The 20,975-nt window shown below is 41.1% G+C and overlaps 1 protein-coding gene across 2 annotated transcripts in view; it reads right to left on the bottom strand.

Moving 5' to 3' along the window:
* Positions 1-2,374: 2,374 nt before the first annotated feature.
* Positions 2,375-20,975, bottom strand: part of sgcd (sarcoglycan, delta (dystrophin-associated glycoprotein)) — a 244,467-nt gene continuing 225,866 nt past the window's right edge. For both annotated transcript variants that reach the window (XM_068043858.1, XM_068043856.1), the window contains exon 8: positions 2,375-10,711. In XM_068043858.1, the coding sequence (XP_067899959.1) occupies positions 10,535-10,711 (177 nt within the window). In that variant the 3' untranslated portion in view covers positions 2,375-10,534. The remainder of the gene's footprint in view (positions 10,712-20,975) is intronic.

The following is a 20,975-nucleotide window of genomic DNA, read 5'->3' as shown; positions in this document are numbered from 1 at the left end:
TATGAATGAGACTATAAATCCATTGTCAATTAAGACAGAACTATATTTAGTTTTGTGCTACTGACCCAGGACATAGATTGCTGAAACTTAATTTTAAAAGAAAGATGACATTCATTCCATAAATTAGGATGGATTCAAAACCAGTTCTCAAAGTTGAAAGGTGAGTCTTTTCATTGACAATACCACTTTTACCAAAAGGGTTTTTTTGATACAGTGAGTTGTCAAAATTTCAGGCGGTTCCTAAAATGGCAATGTTCATGTTTTGTAATTGCTTTGTCTAAATGGGAATTACTTCCATTTTAGATTCAAATATAAAGATAAGCAGTTTTTGAGTTGTATGTATTTAAATAGTTTATACTTGTATGCTCAAACAGATGGCTAGATTTTCATCCATATGCCAGTTGCTGTTGTGATTACTGAGGTTTAACATTGTGGGAAACAGTTTAGTAGCTGGGCAGGGAATAAATGCCCACAAAAGCATATTTATTTTCCTGCTGGGATTCCAGGAGAATACTGCTCAGTCAGAGAGCTACAACTGTTTGATGCTACCATCTGTTTTTTTTTAAGTGCCTTTGTATGTCTCAAGTCCCTCACTTGAGAGCTAATATAAAGAGACTCTTCTAGTCTGAGCCTTCAATCTTTGCTCACAAGACCCATACAATGTTGGAGTGGTGAAGTTCACCAGCGACACATTAAAGAACCTTGGCCACAGTGTGAATACTGAGCTCCTCCTGTCATCTTGCACTCTTTCAACCAGCATGAGTTCAATGTAAAAGTGTCTTGATGACTAATTCTGGGAGCCTTGCTCCACTTCCTCTGCACCATCTAGTGTAAAGCAAAATGGACTGAAATTCTAACAAGAAGATAATCAACAGTGAAAAGAGACATTTCAGAGCCTTCATCATTTCCATCAGAACAGCTTCAATCACACTTTCAGGATTCTAAACAGTGAGAGTATAAATACGCTCAGAATACAGTTTACAAGATTGCAGTTCAGACCCCCTAATAGAAATAGAAAACTTTTTTCTTTTGTTTTTCCTTTTTTTACAGAAAGCGTCATACAATAAAATAACTGCTTTTCTTATGTATAGCATTATTGCAATTCATATAAATGTTATCTGTTTGCATAGTGTGTGCAAGGATTTTCTCATCATGTTTAAAATACTCAAACTCAGAAGAAAAAGTCAAACATTCATCCACACAGTTGATAATCAAAATAATAATCATCATTACAATAGTGACACAAAAACCATTCGGCTTACAGAGCAAAAATTCAAAGGTTCTGATTATGAATCAAAGTAGAAATGAAATGGGATGAAGCCCAGTCCATCCATGTTGGTTTGTACAGGCACTATGTCTGCATTGGCTTGTATTATACCCACACCATCAGAGGCATCACATTCCCCTGACACATACAGGTGCAGCATCCTCCATGATTTCTACAGCCACCAATTCAACGTTGATACTTATGGACATTATATTCATCCTGTCAATGTGCAGTATGCATGCCTGCTCTAACATGGATAAGGATAATGCCCTTTCTATTACTCAGAAGCTTTTTGCCTTTCCCATCACAAGCAATTGCTTCACTTTTTCTCTGATTTAAAAAAAAATTATAAAGAGAATTTTTCTGTCAATTCAGGTGATGAATGTTAGTGTTGGGAACAAATGCATTTTTCATTATTGTGCCTAGTATCAGCATCAAGCGCTCTCAGTTGAGGTATAGCATGAGTTAGCTGTAGAACAAATCTGTCCCCATTCTGACCAAAAATGAGCCTTAAACCGACTCTTAGAAGACAACACTAAAATAAAAGCAAAATACTGCAGATGCTGGAAATCTGAAACAAAAACAAGAAATGCTGGAATCACTCAGCAGGTCTGGCAGCATCTGTGGAAAGAGAAGCAGAGTTAACGTTTCGGGTCAGTGACCCTTCTTCGGAACTGACAAATATTAGAAAAGTCACAGATTATTGACAAATATTAGAAAAGTCACAGATTATAGTTTGTTCAGTTTGCTTACCCACTGTTTTTTTCAGGTTGTTTTTCTTCAGGTTTGCACTTGCTGCTGTTCAATATTCAGTATATTCACACCTAATCTGTACTAATGCTTTGTCTTTCAACACACCATTAACATATTGTTTGCCTTTGCTCCGTGACCTTTTGGTCAGCTATGTGGCCTGGTCCAATCTGCACCTTCTCCTTTGTTATCTCTTGCCCAACCCCCACCTCACTTGTTTATAATCTGTGACTTTTCTAATATTTGTTAGTTCCGAAGAAGGGTCACTGACCCGAAACGTTAACTCTGCTTCTCTTTCCACAGATGCTGCCAGACCTGCTGAGTGATTCCAGCATTTCTTGTTTTTGTCTTAGAAGACAACCCTGATGTTGAATTAAAGTGACATTTCTATTTTCAATACCAGCCATCCTTACTGCATCTGAGTGAAGACCACCATTTTATGCCAAGTTATGGATTACTTTGTATAGTCTAAATTCATGTAGGATCCTTACAGCCATCAGAACAGAAAGGGTTTCATCTAGCAGCTAGATTTGAGGCTGGGTCCCAATGGTAAATGGCAACATCAAACCAATTGTGCTACTTACACCATCAAGTTGTAGCTTTGGATAGTACAATGTTTCCCAAATCTATATTTGTAAGTAAAAATAATACCAGATTGTGCCAAAAAATGTATGAGAATGGAAATTTTGTCACCGGATGTTAGCTGGTCATTTGAAACCAATTTATCAAGTACTATGAATTCACACCATTTCTATTGAATTGAGGTTCATACACAGACCACTCAGTTCAGAGTGAGATTGAAGCACCAAAGGTATTGCAAGGGATTGGATAATTTTTATACAAAATATTAACTCACAGATTTATCCACGTTATATATTAGGTTGGAGGAAGTGACATTCGAACACACTGACTTTGTTATTTGTCCCATCCATTCTTCATTTTATCCCTTTTTCTGCCTTCCTGCCTGTATGCTGCCATCCTCCAGGTAAGTCAGGAAGATCTGGACTGTGGGCTTCATCCTGGTTGCTACAAGTGTTGCTGTGAAGTCTCCCTAATATTTTTTTTCTTTATTCATCAAGAATGGTGGCCTTCAGCACTCTGTAGTGTGACATCAAGTCAAACAGCTCACCAGCCAAACAGAATGCAGTTCAAATGCTACTTTTACAACAACCAAGCTTTCTGCACTGAAGATCAACACTCTATAGCGAGAGCCACTGAATCCTCTGGGTGGGTAACTGACACCTCACCACTAAAACTATTGGGCCTTATGAATGGGAGTTCAACACAATTTCATGGGAGTTGCCAAGCTCTCTACAACACTTGAGAAGAAAGTAATTAGACAGTTGTTTTACACCCTTGATCCAGTCTAAAGGCCCAAATTTCATTAGCTGGTATTGTTGATTTAAGACTGGAAGGTTAGCTTACAATAAGGTTGAATCTATCACTACCATTAAATATAACTGATTGAACTACAGTAACAAGAATACAAGTACTTCAGGCTGTAGAAACCTGTCATAGAGGGTTACAACTCTTTACCGCACCCACCCACAATCCTCAGATATGGATTAGTAGCACAACTTATATGAACTGAGCAGAATTTAGTCTGGAGCTCAAGTAAGCTTTCATAAAATAATGAAATCTTGTTGTTGTAGACTCATAGGGATGGGGTCTTCATGCTTAAGAGTGAGGTGAATATTTTTTTTAAATTTAGAGATACAGCACTGAAACAGGCCCTTCAGCCCACCGAGTCTGTGCCGACCAACAACCACCCATTTATACTTATAAATGAACTTGAACTTATAAAGTTTGAACTGCTTTATAGAATATAACAAAATAAGAAAGAAGAGACAAGAGAAATCGACCAGTCCACCTATATCATCTCATTTTTAAGATTTTTAAATTCTCTTTCCCACCTTGATATCAGACCAGTATCTCTATATTTCGTTGAGTCAGGAGTTGGAATGGTTGATTTGATGTAACAATCAATTTGCAAACTGTGAAGAAATTGTTGTGTGTTAAGTTTAGCTTATTGTTTTCCTAGTGCATTCGTTCACTTTTCCTAATTCTACACAACTACTTCACAGAGAACATATTGAGTTTACGTAGCCTCTCTTCATAGCTCACTGGCAAAGACTTGGAACCATCTATCACTTTAATGGGGCTTCTGCTAAGACTAGAGAACCAATTTATTTCAAGAGATTTCCAATAACAAGGTAATCACTCTACTTGGTTCCACCATGTTATCGTACAAGTACTCCTAACATTGCACCACAACTGATGGTAGCCAAGAGCCATAGCAGTAAGCTGCAACTCCTAGGGCTTCTAAAGTGACCCAAATTTATTATAATAACCAAAGACAATAGCAGAAATAAATAAGACTGCTGAACCTGTCAACCTGTCTATCATTTAACTTATGTTCAGGAACTACTTGGGGCATTTTTAGTTTTAGTTTAGTTTAGTTTAGAGATACAGCACTGAAACAGGCCCTTCGGCCCACCGAGTCTGTGCCGACCATCAACCACCCATTTATACCAATCCGACACTAATTCCATATTCCTACCACATCCCCACCTGTCCCTATATTTCCCTACCACCTACCTATACTAGGGGCAATTTTTATAATGGCCAATTAACCTATCAACCTGCAAGTCTTTGGCATGTGGGAGGAAACCGGAGCACCCGGAGGAAACCCACGCAGACACAGGAAGAACTTGCAAACTCCACACAGGCAGTACCCAGAATTGAACCTGGGTCGCTGGAGCTGTGAGGCTGCAGTGCTAACCACTGAGCCACTGTGCCGCCCCACTGTCTGTTGTTTCGGTACTAAGCCTATTATCAATCTACTCCCTATCGAATGATAAGCCCATCTTTGCCATGTTTCAGTTAATTCATTGACCTGGGCATAAGTGATTAAGTTACATATTAAGTTACATTTTGCTCAAAGTTTTCTCAGGTCATTATCATGTCCTTGTTCTTCTGATTTTGTGCAAAGAATCACCAAGTCTTTCTTTAGAGTTCTTGACTGCATTTCTGTGCTCTGTGTCATTCTATGCCATTTTTCTAGCCAGTAGATGATTGTTCAACTCATTGGCTGGGAGCCTGGAAATGCATATTCTTGTCTCTTGCTCCTCTTTCATTTTTAGTTTACTTGAGCACAGTAGAAAAAAATTCTCACTGATGTAACCTGTGTACAGGTATCACGTAAATTAAAACCAGTTTGTTCTCCATTCTCCTGACATCACTCACTGAGGGCGATAGCATGGTGATGTTAGTTAACAAAAAAAATGAAAATTATTACACCCTTGGACTGAAACTGTAACCATGGATTGTCCAAAGAACTGCCATATATGAGGTGATAGTAAATTGTGTAAGACCCTCACAAGGGTCTTCAGCAGCAAAAGTAAAAAAGAAAGTCACGTTGCACAGATTTCTGTGAATTATTCTATTTGTAACACATGTGATTGGTCAGTAGGACAGCCACAGAGTGGTAACAGTATGGATTTGCACCCTGTAATCCTCCTCTGCTCAATCCTGATCTGAGGCAGAACGACTAAGAGGAGAGGTAGAGGGAGAGAGGAGCACATGCCAAGGGAATTTCCCAAAGAGAGGAAGGAATGGCAGAAGGGGGGATTTAATCAAGATTACTTTCATATACTTCCTAGCTACAGTCACAGAGGACCTTCAAAGGCTGTTGGCTGAATAATGGAGCAAAGCCTAAGAGATCTAAAAAGAAGTGGTGAAAGAATGAAAAACTGAAATTTATAAAAATAGCAACTTCTGTTAAGCATTTCAATATAAAACAAAATACATATTTTTTTTCTTATTTTAAGGCTGAGAATTGGCAATTAAGTGCTTCATTGTGAGCTAATGAAGGTAAAAGATTTTTCTTTAAAGTCCTACAGTTTTGGGTCCTCATGAATATTTTCAACTGCTTTGCACTGACGATTTACTACATGCAATCTTACAGGCTTTGCTCACTGGATTTTTCTCACAACAGAAATAACAGATATACTGGTCAATGATATCTCACCAGGAAGGACACCACCACAAGCAAGCCAACAGCATTCAACTGCCATACCTAGCAACACTATTAAAGCAAGCTCCTCCGCTGAGTGGAGGTTTTAATGAGTAACAGAATTACTTGGCATAAGCTGTCTTTAGGAAATCGTTAGGGCGTAACAGAAGATGCTGGAAATGCAGAAATAGTAGGATTTTTTCAAGTGTGGAGAGGCTTTGCACAACATGATGTAAGATTGTTATTAACTAATAGCAGGACAAAAATTTCTCTGGCCCTTATGTGCAGCAACGTTGTAAATGTGTTCCTTTAAAATGTGCTTACAATTTTGCTACAAACACTAACCTGAGAAATCCTTCATAAACAAATTTACCATCTTGCAACACACCAGTGATGCTCAAAGAATTCTTACAGCAGTGCTTACAGGTACCTGAGAACTAAAGCTGTTCTGTATCAAAACACAACCAGGCCACACCATCTAATAAGTTCCTTAAAAACAGGATGCAAAACTCCAGCAAAGAAAGATGTACTTTTTCAGAATATTTCACACCATTTCCCAGGTTTTGATGTTGCACCGAATAAACAGCATGTGTATGAAATGGAAACCAAAATCAACATGTATCAAGTACCATCAAAGCTTTGGAGGAACCAAAATAGCTTCCAGATACCTCAAATATAAGGGCATTAAAGACCCAAGTACTATTTGTGGCATCTTCCTCATTTGTAAGAGAGGAAGGTACCTGTGAGTAGGTTGTGTGTTGATAGATAAGATTTATATTTCTGGTGGAACTTGTTACCACATAGAGTAGGAGAGACAAATAGCATAGATGCATTTAAGAGGAAGCTAAATAAGTACATGAGGGTGAAAGGAATAGAAGATTATGCTGATAGGGTTAGATAAAACAGGGTGGCAGGAAGCTTGTGTGGAGTACAAACACCAACATAAACCAGTTGGGCCGAATGGCCTATTTCTATGCTGTAAATTCTATGCAATTCTATGCTGCCATTTCAATAACAGTTCCATTTATTTTTATTATAAATATCTACCAATAAACAGTAATCACGCAAAAGCATAGTTTATTTGAGGTGGTGGGTGGGCCTATTGACTCAGTGTTTGTAGCGATTGGGGTGCCCTCACAAAATGTGGGGTTTAGTTTAGGAAAAAGCTGAGGGATCTCGTGCAAATAATAAATTTGAACTTAAAAAAAGCAAATGAAATTTTTTTTAACAGCCAAAAAAGAAAATCACTCTCAAAGTGGTTGTCTTTTTTTAAACATACACATTAATCCTTTCAAAATGAACAGGCTTTACTCTCTGTGACCACAAGGTCCATCTGTTACTGTGAAAACATCAAAGTGTGCACCAGACTGATAATCAGGAGTCCACTAGAAAAGAAAAAGAATTGTTTTTTAAAAGCCTGACTCTGTTCTAGTTTAAATTTTAAAGTTTAGCAATGCAGATAGTGCGGATAGTGTTATATTACGCAAGGTAAACATTTTTAAAAAAAGAAACTTTGCAGGGGTGATATGATGCAGAAGCACCTCAGAACTCTGTGGGCACAGTGCTGTGCAGATAGTGGCAGGGGTCTGTTTTTTTGTACGCTGATTACCGAGTCTCAGCAGTACTATTATGCTGGGTATACAAGTTACCCATTCCATAAGGGAGGGGAAAATATAAAATTCAGAGGACAAGTTGCCCAGATTATCCCTAGGAATTACTCTCTCAGATAGTGTATCATGATCAGTTATAGAATAGCATTGCTACAGCCTGCCCAAGGAAGAGGACCAAGGGAGATTATGATTCTAGATGGGGAAGTGAGGAGAAATAATGCATTTTACCGCAGAAAAAAAATCCAGATAAGTGCAACCAGAATTAAGGGAAGAAAATGTTGAAAACTTTGTAGTTTTCAGGCAATATCCATGACATAATTAAGTTTCCTCTTTGTGTGTGACTGGTTTTGATGGGCTTGGGATGGGATTTCCTGAACACTGACAGTTACTTACACTTGCCTTATGCAATGCAGCTTGCTGCCCATGACTTTGGATTAGGCAATCACGTCTGGTTCTTGAAGAAAATTCCAAACATTTTAAATGATATATGTATATTTTTTTTTAGTCAGCCAAGACTCCCCTCCATTTGACCTCACCTCTCACCCTGCCCCTGAGAGTTTTCCACTGTATTTTGCTCATTTCTGCAATTCCTGCTGTTGTGGTCTGCCCCGGTCTTGAACCTGTTGACAGGACACAAGTCGACACCTTACCAGGCCCTCACGGAGTCACGAAAATAAGCACCATACGATACATGGACTGTGTGGCTGAATTCCCATCAGTCTTTGGTCTGTGACTCTTTCTTACTCTGTAACTCAAAGCCATAAAATAGGTATATAATATACATATAAAAATCCCAAAATATCTTTCTATTGATCTACCACAACACACCAGTACATACACACTAGGAGTGCATCGATTACAGTTCCCTCACAATCAGCAGGCTGTAGACTGTAGTCCATTACATCAATGGCTGTAAAATCAGTGTCTTTAATCAGTTTCCTGCAGATTTTTCAAAATAAAAATCAATTATTATTTCACTGTTGAATTTAATCTGGCTATTTATTTTTTTTAAAACTGAAATATCAACATTGTTAAATAGACATTATTATTTTTGCTGACACAGGCAATAACCTTTTCAGAAAACTCCATTGCTGTATGTGTTGATGGCTATGAAAAGTTTGGACTGCAGCAAACAGTGAATGTGCAGCAATCTGAATGGCTTCAATAAAAATTTTTAAACTTTTCTTTCTTAACTGAGGTAAGAGTCAAAAAGTAGCAGATGCTATCAGTGACTCAGTGATGTCATTGCTTTCAAATAATTTTTTCTCACATTTACCTATTGCCAACTGTTAAGCATCCTGGGATATCGTGGGGATTCATTCATTAATAACTCCATCTACATTATTGAGTAATTTACCAGCCTTCAATAGAGTTTTATGTAGAAGACACTATTCCAAATACCTATGACTCAGACTCCAACATGCTGCCTCACAGAATGCCTGCATGATTCCCAACCTAGTGAGGCTCTGACCTGACTTAAAGATGGCAAGGGAAGGTCAGCCACTTTATCACAGGTAAAACAGGAGGGTAAGTTCTCTTCTGATCTCAGATTTACCTGTGGAGGTTAGTGTCATGTACCTGAGCAAGCAACTGGCTAGTGAAAAAGATTCATGGAAGCCTGGAAGGGGTCTCTGGACGATTAGGCCAGCTGGAGGCGATAAGTGGCATTGAGACAAAGGAAGAGGGAGAAAAATAAGAGAAGATGCTCCTTTCAAAAATTCTTCAACTCTTTTTCAATTGATTTTTAAGGATAATATCTACAGCGACAACCAAAAAACTAAAAATGAATATTTTGGGGGTGAAAAATTAAAATAAGCCTACAACATTTTTCTTTGAATATTGCAATATTGTTTAAGTTACAATAAGAAAGATCTTGCATTTATGTAACTTCTTAACATGTCTCTCAAAACCACATCACATACAAAGAATTATTTTGATGTATCGTCACTATTGTTATGTACAGAAATGTGGAAGTTGCCTTGTTTACAGCACTGTCATGAATAACCAGTTTATGTAACTGTTTTGTGATGGTGGAGTTAGTTGAGAAGGGCACATGTTCTGTGAATAGTACAATGGGTTCTTTTATATCCACAAGAGCAAACAAAGGTTGCCTTTAATATCTTATTAGAACGATGGCATCTCTGATAACGCAGTACTCCCTCAATACAGCATTCGAAGTGTTGGCCTAGATTAATTCGACAAACTTTCCAAAAAAGAAAACCGAATTAAAAAGTGAAGGATTTAAACATTTAATGATGTTAGGTTAAAAAAAACCAGAATAACTGGGATACATTGGTAATGTACCACAAAACCTCCCTCAAAATGGGATTGTTGTGATTACTGACACCCATCTGCACACCACCTGTGGCTCTACCTTGAAGCGAGAAAGTAAATGAGCTGCACCTTGCCCTTCATTTGCTCAGCCATCTCCTTTCCTTCCTCATATTCTCAATCAAAACTTCTACAGTCCATAACCTGGTGATTACTGGGTTCAACATCAATACTGGGATTTGATCAGTTTACACATTTTGTAATCTTTGCACTCCCAATTACATACATAAAACTTAAAAATAATGTGCTTTCCTTGCTGAGTGCATTCAGTTAAGGCAAAGGCATACATTTGTTTTTCACCCTCTTTGAACAGAGATGCTATAACAACATGTCTCAGTATAAATGATTTCTGTTTCATTTTTAACCCCTATACCGAAACAATATTTTGAATAGGGTTTGAAGACAGTCAGCACAAAGTGTCTATTTAGGAGGCCTTTTCCACGGTGTCCAACAGGCTGATGCCACACAGCTACGGTCACCCATAACTGTCCAAATTCGATAGGCCTGAATGTTGCTGGCAATGCCTGTGGATTTTGTCCTTGTGTAGTTTTTGCATTTCCTTTATAGACAGACATTGCTGTTTATCTGACATGTGGAGCCCACCCCTGCTTTTGAAAGGAACAGTTTTCCATTTGGGCAGACGCACACCTCAAAGACATTTTGTCCAGCAGACGGTGAGGAAGTGTACGAACCCATAGGCAGTCTGGGTAATTTTATTTTTCTGGCATCCAAACTGATCTGAAAGAGAAAAAAACATGGAAAATGAGATTTGTAATAAAAAAATTACAATGTTGTCACCATCAACCAGTTCCTGACAAAATCTCAATCTCTTCATCTTCAAAAAATCAAACAGTTATAAAGAATTATGATCAACGTCAATGCCATTTTGTTTTCCGCACACATTGGGCTGAATTTTACAAGTGCGCCGCAGTTTGCGCCGGCGCACTCTAAAAACGGTATTACGCATGGGGGCTCATTTAAATAGAGGGGGCGGAGCAGCCGTCCCCTGATGACGTAAGGGGCGGCCGCCACATCCCCGGCAGTGGCAACTGACGCCACTGCGCAGGCGCCGGCGCCATTTTTAAAGGGCTGTAAGCCCTTCGGTAGTCTTTTAAGATTTAAAGGTCCCGATCTCCGGGATGTAACAATACAATATCATGTCAGATAGAAATCACTTCTCCCAGCCATCCAATGGTTAAATTAAATATTAATTGCACTCTTCCCCCATAATAGACCTTTAATAGTATTCCAAACTTTCCCCCGCAAAATTTGTTCTCTTTAACTCTCAACCCCTTCCCACCATCCCATTAGCCAGTAAAAATTGTTTACCCAACTCCTCCACCCCTCTCACCCTGAAAACTCTATAGATACCCCCTGCACACCAGGTTCTCACCCGGAACTCTGTGCGGAGTTCTGAAGGCGCGCGAAGCACAAATGGCAGCCGTAATATTGGCGTGGGACGGCCGCTACGTGCAGGTAAGTTTATTTGCATCTCATTTGGTACGGTTTGCACACTTAGAGTCATAGAGTTATACAGCACAGAAACAGGCCCTTCGGCCCATCTTGTCCGTGCCGGCCATCAAGCATCTAACTGTTTTAATTTCTATGACGGGCCCGCGCCTGGCGGTGGGGTTGGGGGTGGGGGGGGTGCTGCACCGAGGTCCTACCCGCCGGTAACATGTGGTGGGCCCTTCCTGACATCGTGGGTCAAGGCGGGCCTTTCCCTGCAGGATTTTACTGGCCCCCAACACCACAATCCACAGCGTCCAGAGGCTGGTAAAATTCAGCCCGTTTTGTTCAAACAGGGAATGAAATTTGGCTTGGGTTACTGCATTCAATAACATCAATGGTAGGGAAGCTATTGGAAAAAATTCCGAGGGATAGGATTAATCTCCACTTGGAGAGGTAGGGATTAATCAGGGATAGTCAGCATGGCATTGTCAGGAGGAGAGCGTATCTATCAAATTTGATTGAATTTTTCGAGGAGGTGACTAGATGTGCAGATGAGGGTAAAGCAGTTGATGTAGTCTACATGGACTTCAGTAAGGCTTTTGATAAATTCTCGCATGGGAGATAGTTTAAGGTAAGAGCCCATGGGATCCAGGGCAATTTGGCAAATAGGATCCAAAATTGGCTAGTGGCAGGAGGCAGAGGATGATGGTTGAGGGTTGTTTTTGCGAGTGGAAGCATGTGACCAGTGGTGTATCGCAGGGATCGGTGCTGGGACCCTTGCTGTTTGTAATGTACAGTAATGATGTGGACGTGAATATAGGAGGTATGATCAGTAAGTTCGCAGATGACACGAAAATTGGTGGTGTTGTAAACAGTGAGGAGGAAAGCCTTAGATTACAAGATAATATAGATGGGCTGGTAAGATGGGCGGAGCTGTGGAAAATGAAATTTAATCCTGAGAGGTGTGAGGTGATGCATTTTGGGAGGACTAACAAGGCAAGGGAATATACAATGGATGGTAGGACCCTAGGAAGTACAGAAAGTCAGAAGGACCTTTGTGTACTTGTCCATAGATCACTGAAGGCAGCAGCACAGGTAGATATGGTGGTTAGGAAGGCATATGGGATACTTGCCTTTATTAGCCGAGGCATAGAATATAAGAGCAGGGAGGTTATGATGGAGCTGTATAAAATCCTAATTAGGCCACAGCTGGAGTACTGTGTTCAAAGAATGTAGGATTAGTATAAATGGGTGGTTGATGGTCGGCACAGACTCAGTGGGCTGAAGGGCCTGTTTCAGTGCTGCCTCTCTATGACTCTATGAGTTCTGGGTACCACACTATAGGAAAGATGTGATTATACTGGAGAGGGTGCAGAAGAGATTCACCAGGATGTTGCCTGGACTGGAGCATTTCAGCTATGAAGAGAGACTGGATAGGCTAGGGTTGTTTTCCTTAGAGCAGAGAAGGCTGAGGGGGACCTGATTGAGGTATACAAAATTATGAGGGGCATTGATAGGATAGATAGGAAGAAACTTTTTCCCTTAGCGGAGGGATCAATAACCAGGGGGCATAGATTTAAGGTAAGGGGCAGGAGGTTTAGAGGGGATTTGAGGAAAAATTTTTCACCCAGAGGGTGGTTGGAATCTGGAACACACTACCTGAAGAGATGGTAGAGGCAGGAACCCTCACAACACTTAAGAAGTATTTAGATGAGCACTTGAAACGCAATAGCATAAAAGGCTACGGACCAAGTGCTGGAAAATGGGATTAGAATAGATAGGTGCTTGATGGCCGGCACAGACACAATGGGCCGAAGGCCCTGTTTGTGTGCTGTATAACTCTATGACTCTATAACATGAGAATGTACATTAGCATGTTGAGCTGAATCGCTCCTGGGTTTATGTGTATAGTTTAGTTATTTTGGCAGATAATAAGAAGGAAAATAACTTGCATTTATGTAACCTTCTATCCTTAAGATGTTCCAGAGCATTTTAAAACCAATTAATTAGTTTTGAAGTGCGTTCACTGCTGTTAATACAGGGAAACATGGCAGCCAAGTTGTGCACAGCATGATCCCACAGACAAAAGGATGAATGACCAATAAATCTCACTTTTGGAGATACTAGTTAAGCCAAGAAGAAAACTTCCCTGTTCTACTTCAAATGATGGAATCTTTTACATTCATCTGAATAGGCAGACACTGCCTTGATTGAATGTCTCAGCTGAAAGATAGCACCATTGGCAATGCAACGCCCCTTCAGCACTGCTCTGAAATATTAGCTGTGTTTAAACTCACAACCTTCTGATTCAAAATAATACCAGGATGACAGTCTTTATTATGATGAGAAATTAGAGAAATTAGAGGGTGCTTTTCATATGAACAGGAAAGGTTAAGAGAAGACCTAATAGAGATGTTCAAATTTATGAAAGATTATGATACGATAAATAAGGAAATATTATTTCCTCAAGTCAGTGTTTCAATAACAAGACGGGATATATTTAAGATCATTACCAAAATAATAAAAGGAAAGAATATAAGAAATAAGAGCTGGAGTAGGCCATTCAGCTCCTCGAGCCTGCTCTGCCAATCTTCTGCCTCAACTCTACCTTTTCGCACTATCCGATATCCCTTAATTCCCTTAGTATGGATATTTTGTGTATGTATTTTTTGTTTAACTCAACTTTATGTCACAAGAGGCTATGAATTTCTAGTACATGGTGCTTTGATTGGTTTTAGAGTGATAAATACAAAATAAGATCATGGGGGGACTTTTATCCTGGTGGTGGGAGTCTCGATGCCCGGAGAAACTGAGGCCTGAATTTTATTAGTGTGCCGTGCTCCGTGGTGGCGCGCTTTGAACTCAGCAGCCTTCCGACATGCAAGTGCTGCCGAAGAGCCCCCATGATATTAGGCGCGGGGGCTTATTTAAATGGAGGGGGTGGAGCGGCCGCCCCTGATAACGTAGAGGGGGCAGCCAGCGCGTCCTTGGCAATGGTGTCCAGCGCCACTGCGCATGTGCCAGTGCCATTTTTAAAGGGCTTCAAGCCCTTCACTTATATTTCAATATTTAAAGTGGCAGGTTTTGAAATAATTTTCAATAAAATGTTATGCACATTTCAAATCCCCTCTCCCACCCCCTCAATGAATAATCAGAGTCTTCTTTGTCCTAAACCCCCCCAAAACACTAAGGTTGCCAGAACAATCTTCCCCCCCGAACTTCCTTTCCTTTAACCTTCAGCCCCTTCCCACTATCCCCTCACCCAATCGCATTCTTTTTTGCCGCTCCCCTCGCCCTAAAAATTTTATTCCCCCCCAGCCCCCCCCCACCAGGTTCTCGCTTCGGAACTCCATACATTTTTCCTGCAGTTTCAGCTTCATTGTCAGATGTGCAATTCATTTGTTTTCTTCAGTGACATAATTACATTGGAGTGTTCCGAAGAAGGGTCACTGACCCGAAACGTTAACTCTGCTTCTCTTTCCACAGATGCTGCCAGACCTGCTGAGTGAATCCAGCATTTCTTGTTTTTGTTTCAGATTTCCAGCATCCGCAGTATTTTGCTTTTAATTACATTGGATATTGATTTGCAGAAGTATAGAAGCAGTAGAAGGATGAAATGGCAGGAATTCATCTTAAAATTCTCTTTTTCCCCTACCAATGTGGCTGAAAATCAAAACCAAGCCTTGACAGGGTAGATCTTGACATAAGCTCTTCCTCCCCTCCTCATTGCAATGAGTAAGGGAATCGAAGTACAGCGTTCATAAGGCGCGCGAGGTGTGAGTGGCAGCCGTAAAATCGGCGTGGGACGACCGCCGCCAGCAGGAAGGTTAATTTGTATCTATTTAAATATTTAGATGAAGGGCCCCCCACCATCGTTAATATGTGGCAGGCCCTACCTGACGTCGCGAGTTGAGGCTGGCCTCTCCCTGCAGAATTTTACCAACCTCCTTGCTGCGACCCACGGTGGGGCTGGTAAAATTCAGCCCCGACACTGAGAGCCCTGCCGAATTTAGTGCCAATCAGGCACCTAACAGCGGTGGGCCTTCCACGGGATCAAGGACCCCGGCACCGAAAATACTGACCTTATTTTATTTATTTAGAAATACAGCACTGAAACAGGTCCTTCGGCCCACAGAGTCTGTGCCGACTATCAACCACCCATTTTTATACTAATCCTACATTAATCCCATATTCCCTACCACACCCCCACCATTCTCCTACCACCTACCTACACTAGGGGGCAATTTACCTATCAACCTGCAAGTCTTTGGCTGTGGGAGGAAACTGGCGCACCTGGCAGAAACCCGCACGGTCACAGGGAGAACTTGCAAACTCCACACAGGCAGTACCCAGAATCGAACCCAAGTCGCTGCAGCTGTGAGGCTGTGGTGCTAACCACTGCGCCACTGTGCGGCTGCTGGCCAATCAGAGGCGATGGTTGCTGCTGCAAGTGCACCTACCAGAGGTCATGGAGCTTCGCTGGAACCAGGTCTCAGATAGATCAGGGTGGGAGGGCTCTCAAGGGGTGGGAAACGCAGGGGTGGGCGTGGGTGTTCAGCAGCAAGGGCAGGGGTTGGCCCTCATCACTAAGTACCTTTTACTGAGGGATCCCCACCAGCGCCGGGAAGCAGCTCACGTGGTTTTCCGTGGTGTGCTTCCCATGCAGTGACAGGGCCACCCACCACATGGCTAATTGCAGCTGTGCTGGGAAGAGGCCCTTCATTGGGTATTAATTGCCCAATTAAGGGCGTCAATTGGTGGCAGGGTGGGAAGGCCGTTCACAGGACTAAATTTTGGCGGAGGTGGATGGTGGTGGGAACCCCAGCCCCTGCCATCATCCTACCCAATTTTATGCTCTCCTCGACTCCAAACCCACCACAGGGGAGAGCATAAAATTCCTCCCCACATTACCAAATGCAACTACCTTGTCAAGACTGTGTCTTGGCAGGGAGCATTGTCTGTTGACAGTGCAGATTGAAAGTGACCTATCTCTTTTTACCTACTGCCCATGGTTTATTAACCATCAAAAGCAATGGTTGGAAAATTGATACCAATATATTTTTGGTACGAAGTAGTTTGTCTTTAATATATATAAGTGGTCAATCTCCCAAGGCCTTGCGGGGCAGGGAGTCAAGACCAACTGCAGTATTCAGATCAAGCAGGGTTAGAGGTAAATGGACTCAGGCAGGGGAATTGGCAGATGCAGGAGGAGGAGCAGGCGACAGAGAAAGGGAGACGGAGTGAGGAGAGGGGAGGGAGATGATGGGGTGGGGCAGGCGGACAGGAAGAAGGAGAGCAGAGGGAAGAGGAGGGCAGCAAGAGAAGCAACAAGTAGAGGGTGGGGATGGGAGGAAGAAGAAAAGAAAGGAGTTGAGGATGGCATCAGGAGATGGGGAATGGAGGGATGTGGAAGAGGTAAAGAGGCGATGGCAAACAGGATGGGGAGAGGAGGAAGTTTAGTGGTAGACAGGGGGGGGGGGTTATAAAATTGAGAGGGAGGTGGAGAAGAGAAAGAGGCCAGGAAGGACTGAAGTGGAATAGTGGAAGTAGAAATAGTTGGCTGATTAAGGATTGGGGACAGGGTTCCAGTAACCCTGCCATTGCTTTGTGGGGCAGGGATTGGAGTTGGACACGATTAATTCCCTTACTCATTGCGATGAGGAGGGGAGGAAGAGCTTATGTCAAGATCTACCCCGCTGCGGCTTGGTTTTGATTTTCAGCCACATTGGTAGGGGAAAAAAAGAATTTTAAGGTGAATTCCTGCCATTTCACCCTTTTACTGCTTCTATACTTTTCCAAATCAATATCTAATGCAATTACCTCACTCAAGAAAACAAATGAATTGCACATCTGACAATGAAGCCTGAAACTACAGGAAAATAAGTCATAGTAACTAGAACCCTGGAGAACTGACTTTACTGAATAGGCAGGAATGTGGCTGGCCAAGAGACAGAATGTTGCTGTTAATTTCTAACAATGTCATACTATTTAAAGCTGAAGAGGGCATGGAAGAGAACTTTAAAAAGTGACAGAAATTCCATTGGAACCAGACCCTCTGAAGTTTCTAAAATTACAGTTTAGGAACTCTGATTTATACACTTAACTTATATTTACCGTGAGAGTACAATGTATTTATTAATACTGAAAATTTTGTGCATTCTAACAAATGTGAGTACTGTATAATTATTAATGCTGAGAACACTATGCATTTTTTAGCTGTGAGGATGCGCTTATTAACTGAGAATACTGAACATTTATTAATTGTGATCACCTTTCATTTATTAATTGAGATTGTACTGTGCATTTATTATGAATTATTAGAGTACTGTACATTTATTGAATTTGAGAGTACTGTGGATGTATTAATATGAATTGTAATACATTTTATAAACTGATAGTACTGTGGATTTATTGACGCTGATAGTACTGTACTTTTTATTAACTGGAAGAGTACTGTGGATTTAATAATTCTGATCGTACCATGCACTTTATTAACTATGAGGGAACTGCGGATTTTATTAACTGAGAGCACTGCATATTTTATTACTGAGATTCCTGAGAGGATTTTATTAACTGCCAGGCAAACCCTCACCTGCCAAGACTGAGGCACACATTATTTTGCCACATGAACATCAAAACTTAAAATTGCAAGCAAAAACAAGAAATGCTGGAATCACTGAGCAGGTCTGGCAGCATCTGTGGAAAGAGAAGCAGAGTTAACGTTTCGGGTCAGTGACCCTTCTTCGGAACTGGCAAATATTAGAAATGTGAGCCACCTTCGTGAACTGCTGCAGACCATGTGGTGAACGTACACCTACAGTGCTGTTAGGTAGGGAGTGCCAGAATGAGTTTCTGCATAGTAGACTCATGACTAAGGTCAGAACATGTGGAGTCAGTGGACAGGTAGCAAGCTGGCCACAAAACAGAAAACACAGAGTAAGGATTAAAGGTAGCTATTCAGATTCGAAATGGTGGGATATGGTGTTTTGCAAGGATTGGTGCTGGGACTGCTATTGTTTATTATTTATATAAATGATTTGGACTCGTGTACTGGAAGTAGGATTTAAAAATTTGTAGTTGACACCAAATTGGGGGTTGTCATTAATAGAGACTGCAATAAAACACAGGAAGATATTAATAAATTTGAAGAATGGGCATGCAATTGGCAAATGAATTTCAATATAGAGAAGCATGAGGTAGCACATTTTGACAGGAAGAATAAGGAGCCCTCATACTCGGAAAATAAATGTCTAAATGGGGTAAAGGAACAGAGGGAGCTGGGGGTGCAGATACTAAAAGTAACAACACACATTAATAAAGCCATAAAAAAGCAAACAAAGCACCAAGGATTCATTTCTGGAGAGATATAATTGAAAAGCAGAGAAGTTATGCTAAACTTCTGTAGAATGCTGGTTAGATCTCACGAGTACTGTGAACAGTTCTCGTCTCCATATTATAAAAAGGAGGCACTGGAGAAAGTACAAAAAAGATTTATTAGAATGGTACCAGAACTGAGAGGTTATACCTATCAGGAGACATTGAACAAGCTAGACCTCTTTTCTTTAGAAAAGGGAAGGCTGAGTGGCGATCTCTTGGCCCTCTCCTCTGTCTCTAAATTGTCTGACTGCTTGTCTGACATCCTGTATTGGAAGAGCAGAAACGTCCTCCAATTAAATATCAGAAAGACTGAAGCTATTGTCTTAGGTCCACGTCACAAACTCCATTCCCTTACCACGGACTCCATCTCTCTCCGTGGCAACTGTCTTAAGCTGAACCGGGCTGATCGCAATTTTGGTGCTATATTTGACGCTGTGATGAGCTTCCTACCATAGATACATAACATCATTAAGACCGCCTATTCTCACCTCTGTATCATCACCCATCTCTGCCCTTGCCTCAACTTATCTGCTGTGGAAACCCTTATCCATGCCTTTGTTAGTTCTAGACTTGATTATTCCAAAGCACACCAAGCTGGTCTCCAAAGTTCAACCCTTCGCAAACTTGAGGTCATTAAAAACATTGGTGCCGTGTCCATTGCATCAAGTCCCACTCACCCATCTCCCCTGTGCTCGCTGAACTGCATTGGCTGTTTCAGTGCTGTATCTCTAAACTAAACTAATAGGCTCCCAGTCCAAGCAACACCTCAATTTTTAAATTCTCATCCTTGTTTTCAAACCCCTCCATGGCCTCATCCCTCCCTATCTCTATAATCTCCTTCAGCCTTAGAACTTGCATAAATCACTGCACTCTGCCAATTTTGGCCTCTTAAACATTCCCAATCTTAATCAGTCCACCATTGGCAGCTGTGTCTTCAGCTGACTGGGTCATAAGCTCTGGAATTCCGTCCCTGTATTTCTCCGCCTTTCTACCTCTCTCTTCTCTTTTAAGATGTCCTTAAAACCGATCTCTTTGACAAAGGTTAGTCTTCTGACCTAATACCTCCTTATATGGCTCGGTGTCAAATTTTGTCAATAACATGCCTATAAAGCACCTTGGGCCATTTTATTATGAAAAGGGTGCTATATAAATGCAACTTGTTGTTGATAGATATATTTAAGATTATGAAAGGATTTGATAGAGTAGACATAGAGAAGGCATTTCCACTTGTGGGTGAGACCCAGAACTAAGGGCCATAGGTATAAGTTAGTCACTAATGAATCCAAAAGGAAATCAGGAGAAACTTCTTTACACAGAGTGGTTAGAATGTGAAACTCACTACCACAGGAGTAGTGGAGGTGAATAGCATAGATACATTTAAGGGGAAGATAGGCAAGTACATGAGGGAGAAAGGAATAGAAGATGTCGATGGGGTTAGCAGAAGAAGGGTGGGAGGTGTTGTATTTTCTTAATCTCCATGTTAGTGACGACTACACACAAGGCACTGATCAATCAAGATGACATCAGTAACACAATAATGTGGATTCTTTATTTAAGGATGGTTCTGCATGCAAACACAGGTCTTCACTCTACAGGTACTTTCTTCAGACTTCCCTCACACCAGAAGTCACATAGTCTGTTACATGACAGCTCTTACACTGCTGTGCATTATAATTTGACCGCACTTCTTAAAGGTATAACCACAACAGGAGGAGGCTCATGTGGAGCATAAACACCAGTATGGACCTTTTGGGCCAAATTTCTTGTTTCTTTGTAATTATAAATATGCATCTTTATTAACTTAAGGTGCAAAAACTACTGCACTTATTATTTTAGAAGCCATTATTCCGGACTTGTTAGGCAGGAGTTGGGGACTGGAAAAGAGGAACTTGCTCTTTTGGTTCCTATTCCCTAATTGGACAACAGTTTGATTTGAGGTTGCTTTTGGTCGATCAAGGGATGAGGGAGGAGTGGTCTAGCAGAGAAATTTGTTTGTGTACCTTAGTGGGTTTATTGGGAAAAGCGGAACAGCATTTCAGTGAATACGTTGTCATGTTGTGACTATAACAGATACCCCTGTGAACTACAGAAACATTGTGCATGCACTTTTATCCTGCTTGCTTCAAACAGCGCATAATATTTCAGGGGCGAAGGAGCATCTCAGCATAAGTTC

This window comes from Heterodontus francisci, chromosome 12 (assembly GCF_036365525.1).
Source record: "Heterodontus francisci isolate sHetFra1 chromosome 12, sHetFra1.hap1, whole genome shotgun sequence".
NCBI classification, from domain to species: Eukaryota; Metazoa; Chordata; class Chondrichthyes; order Heterodontiformes; family Heterodontidae; genus Heterodontus; species Heterodontus francisci.
The sequence above is the reverse complement of the archived record's forward strand: the minus strand, read 5'-3'. Positions and strand labels throughout refer to the sequence as shown.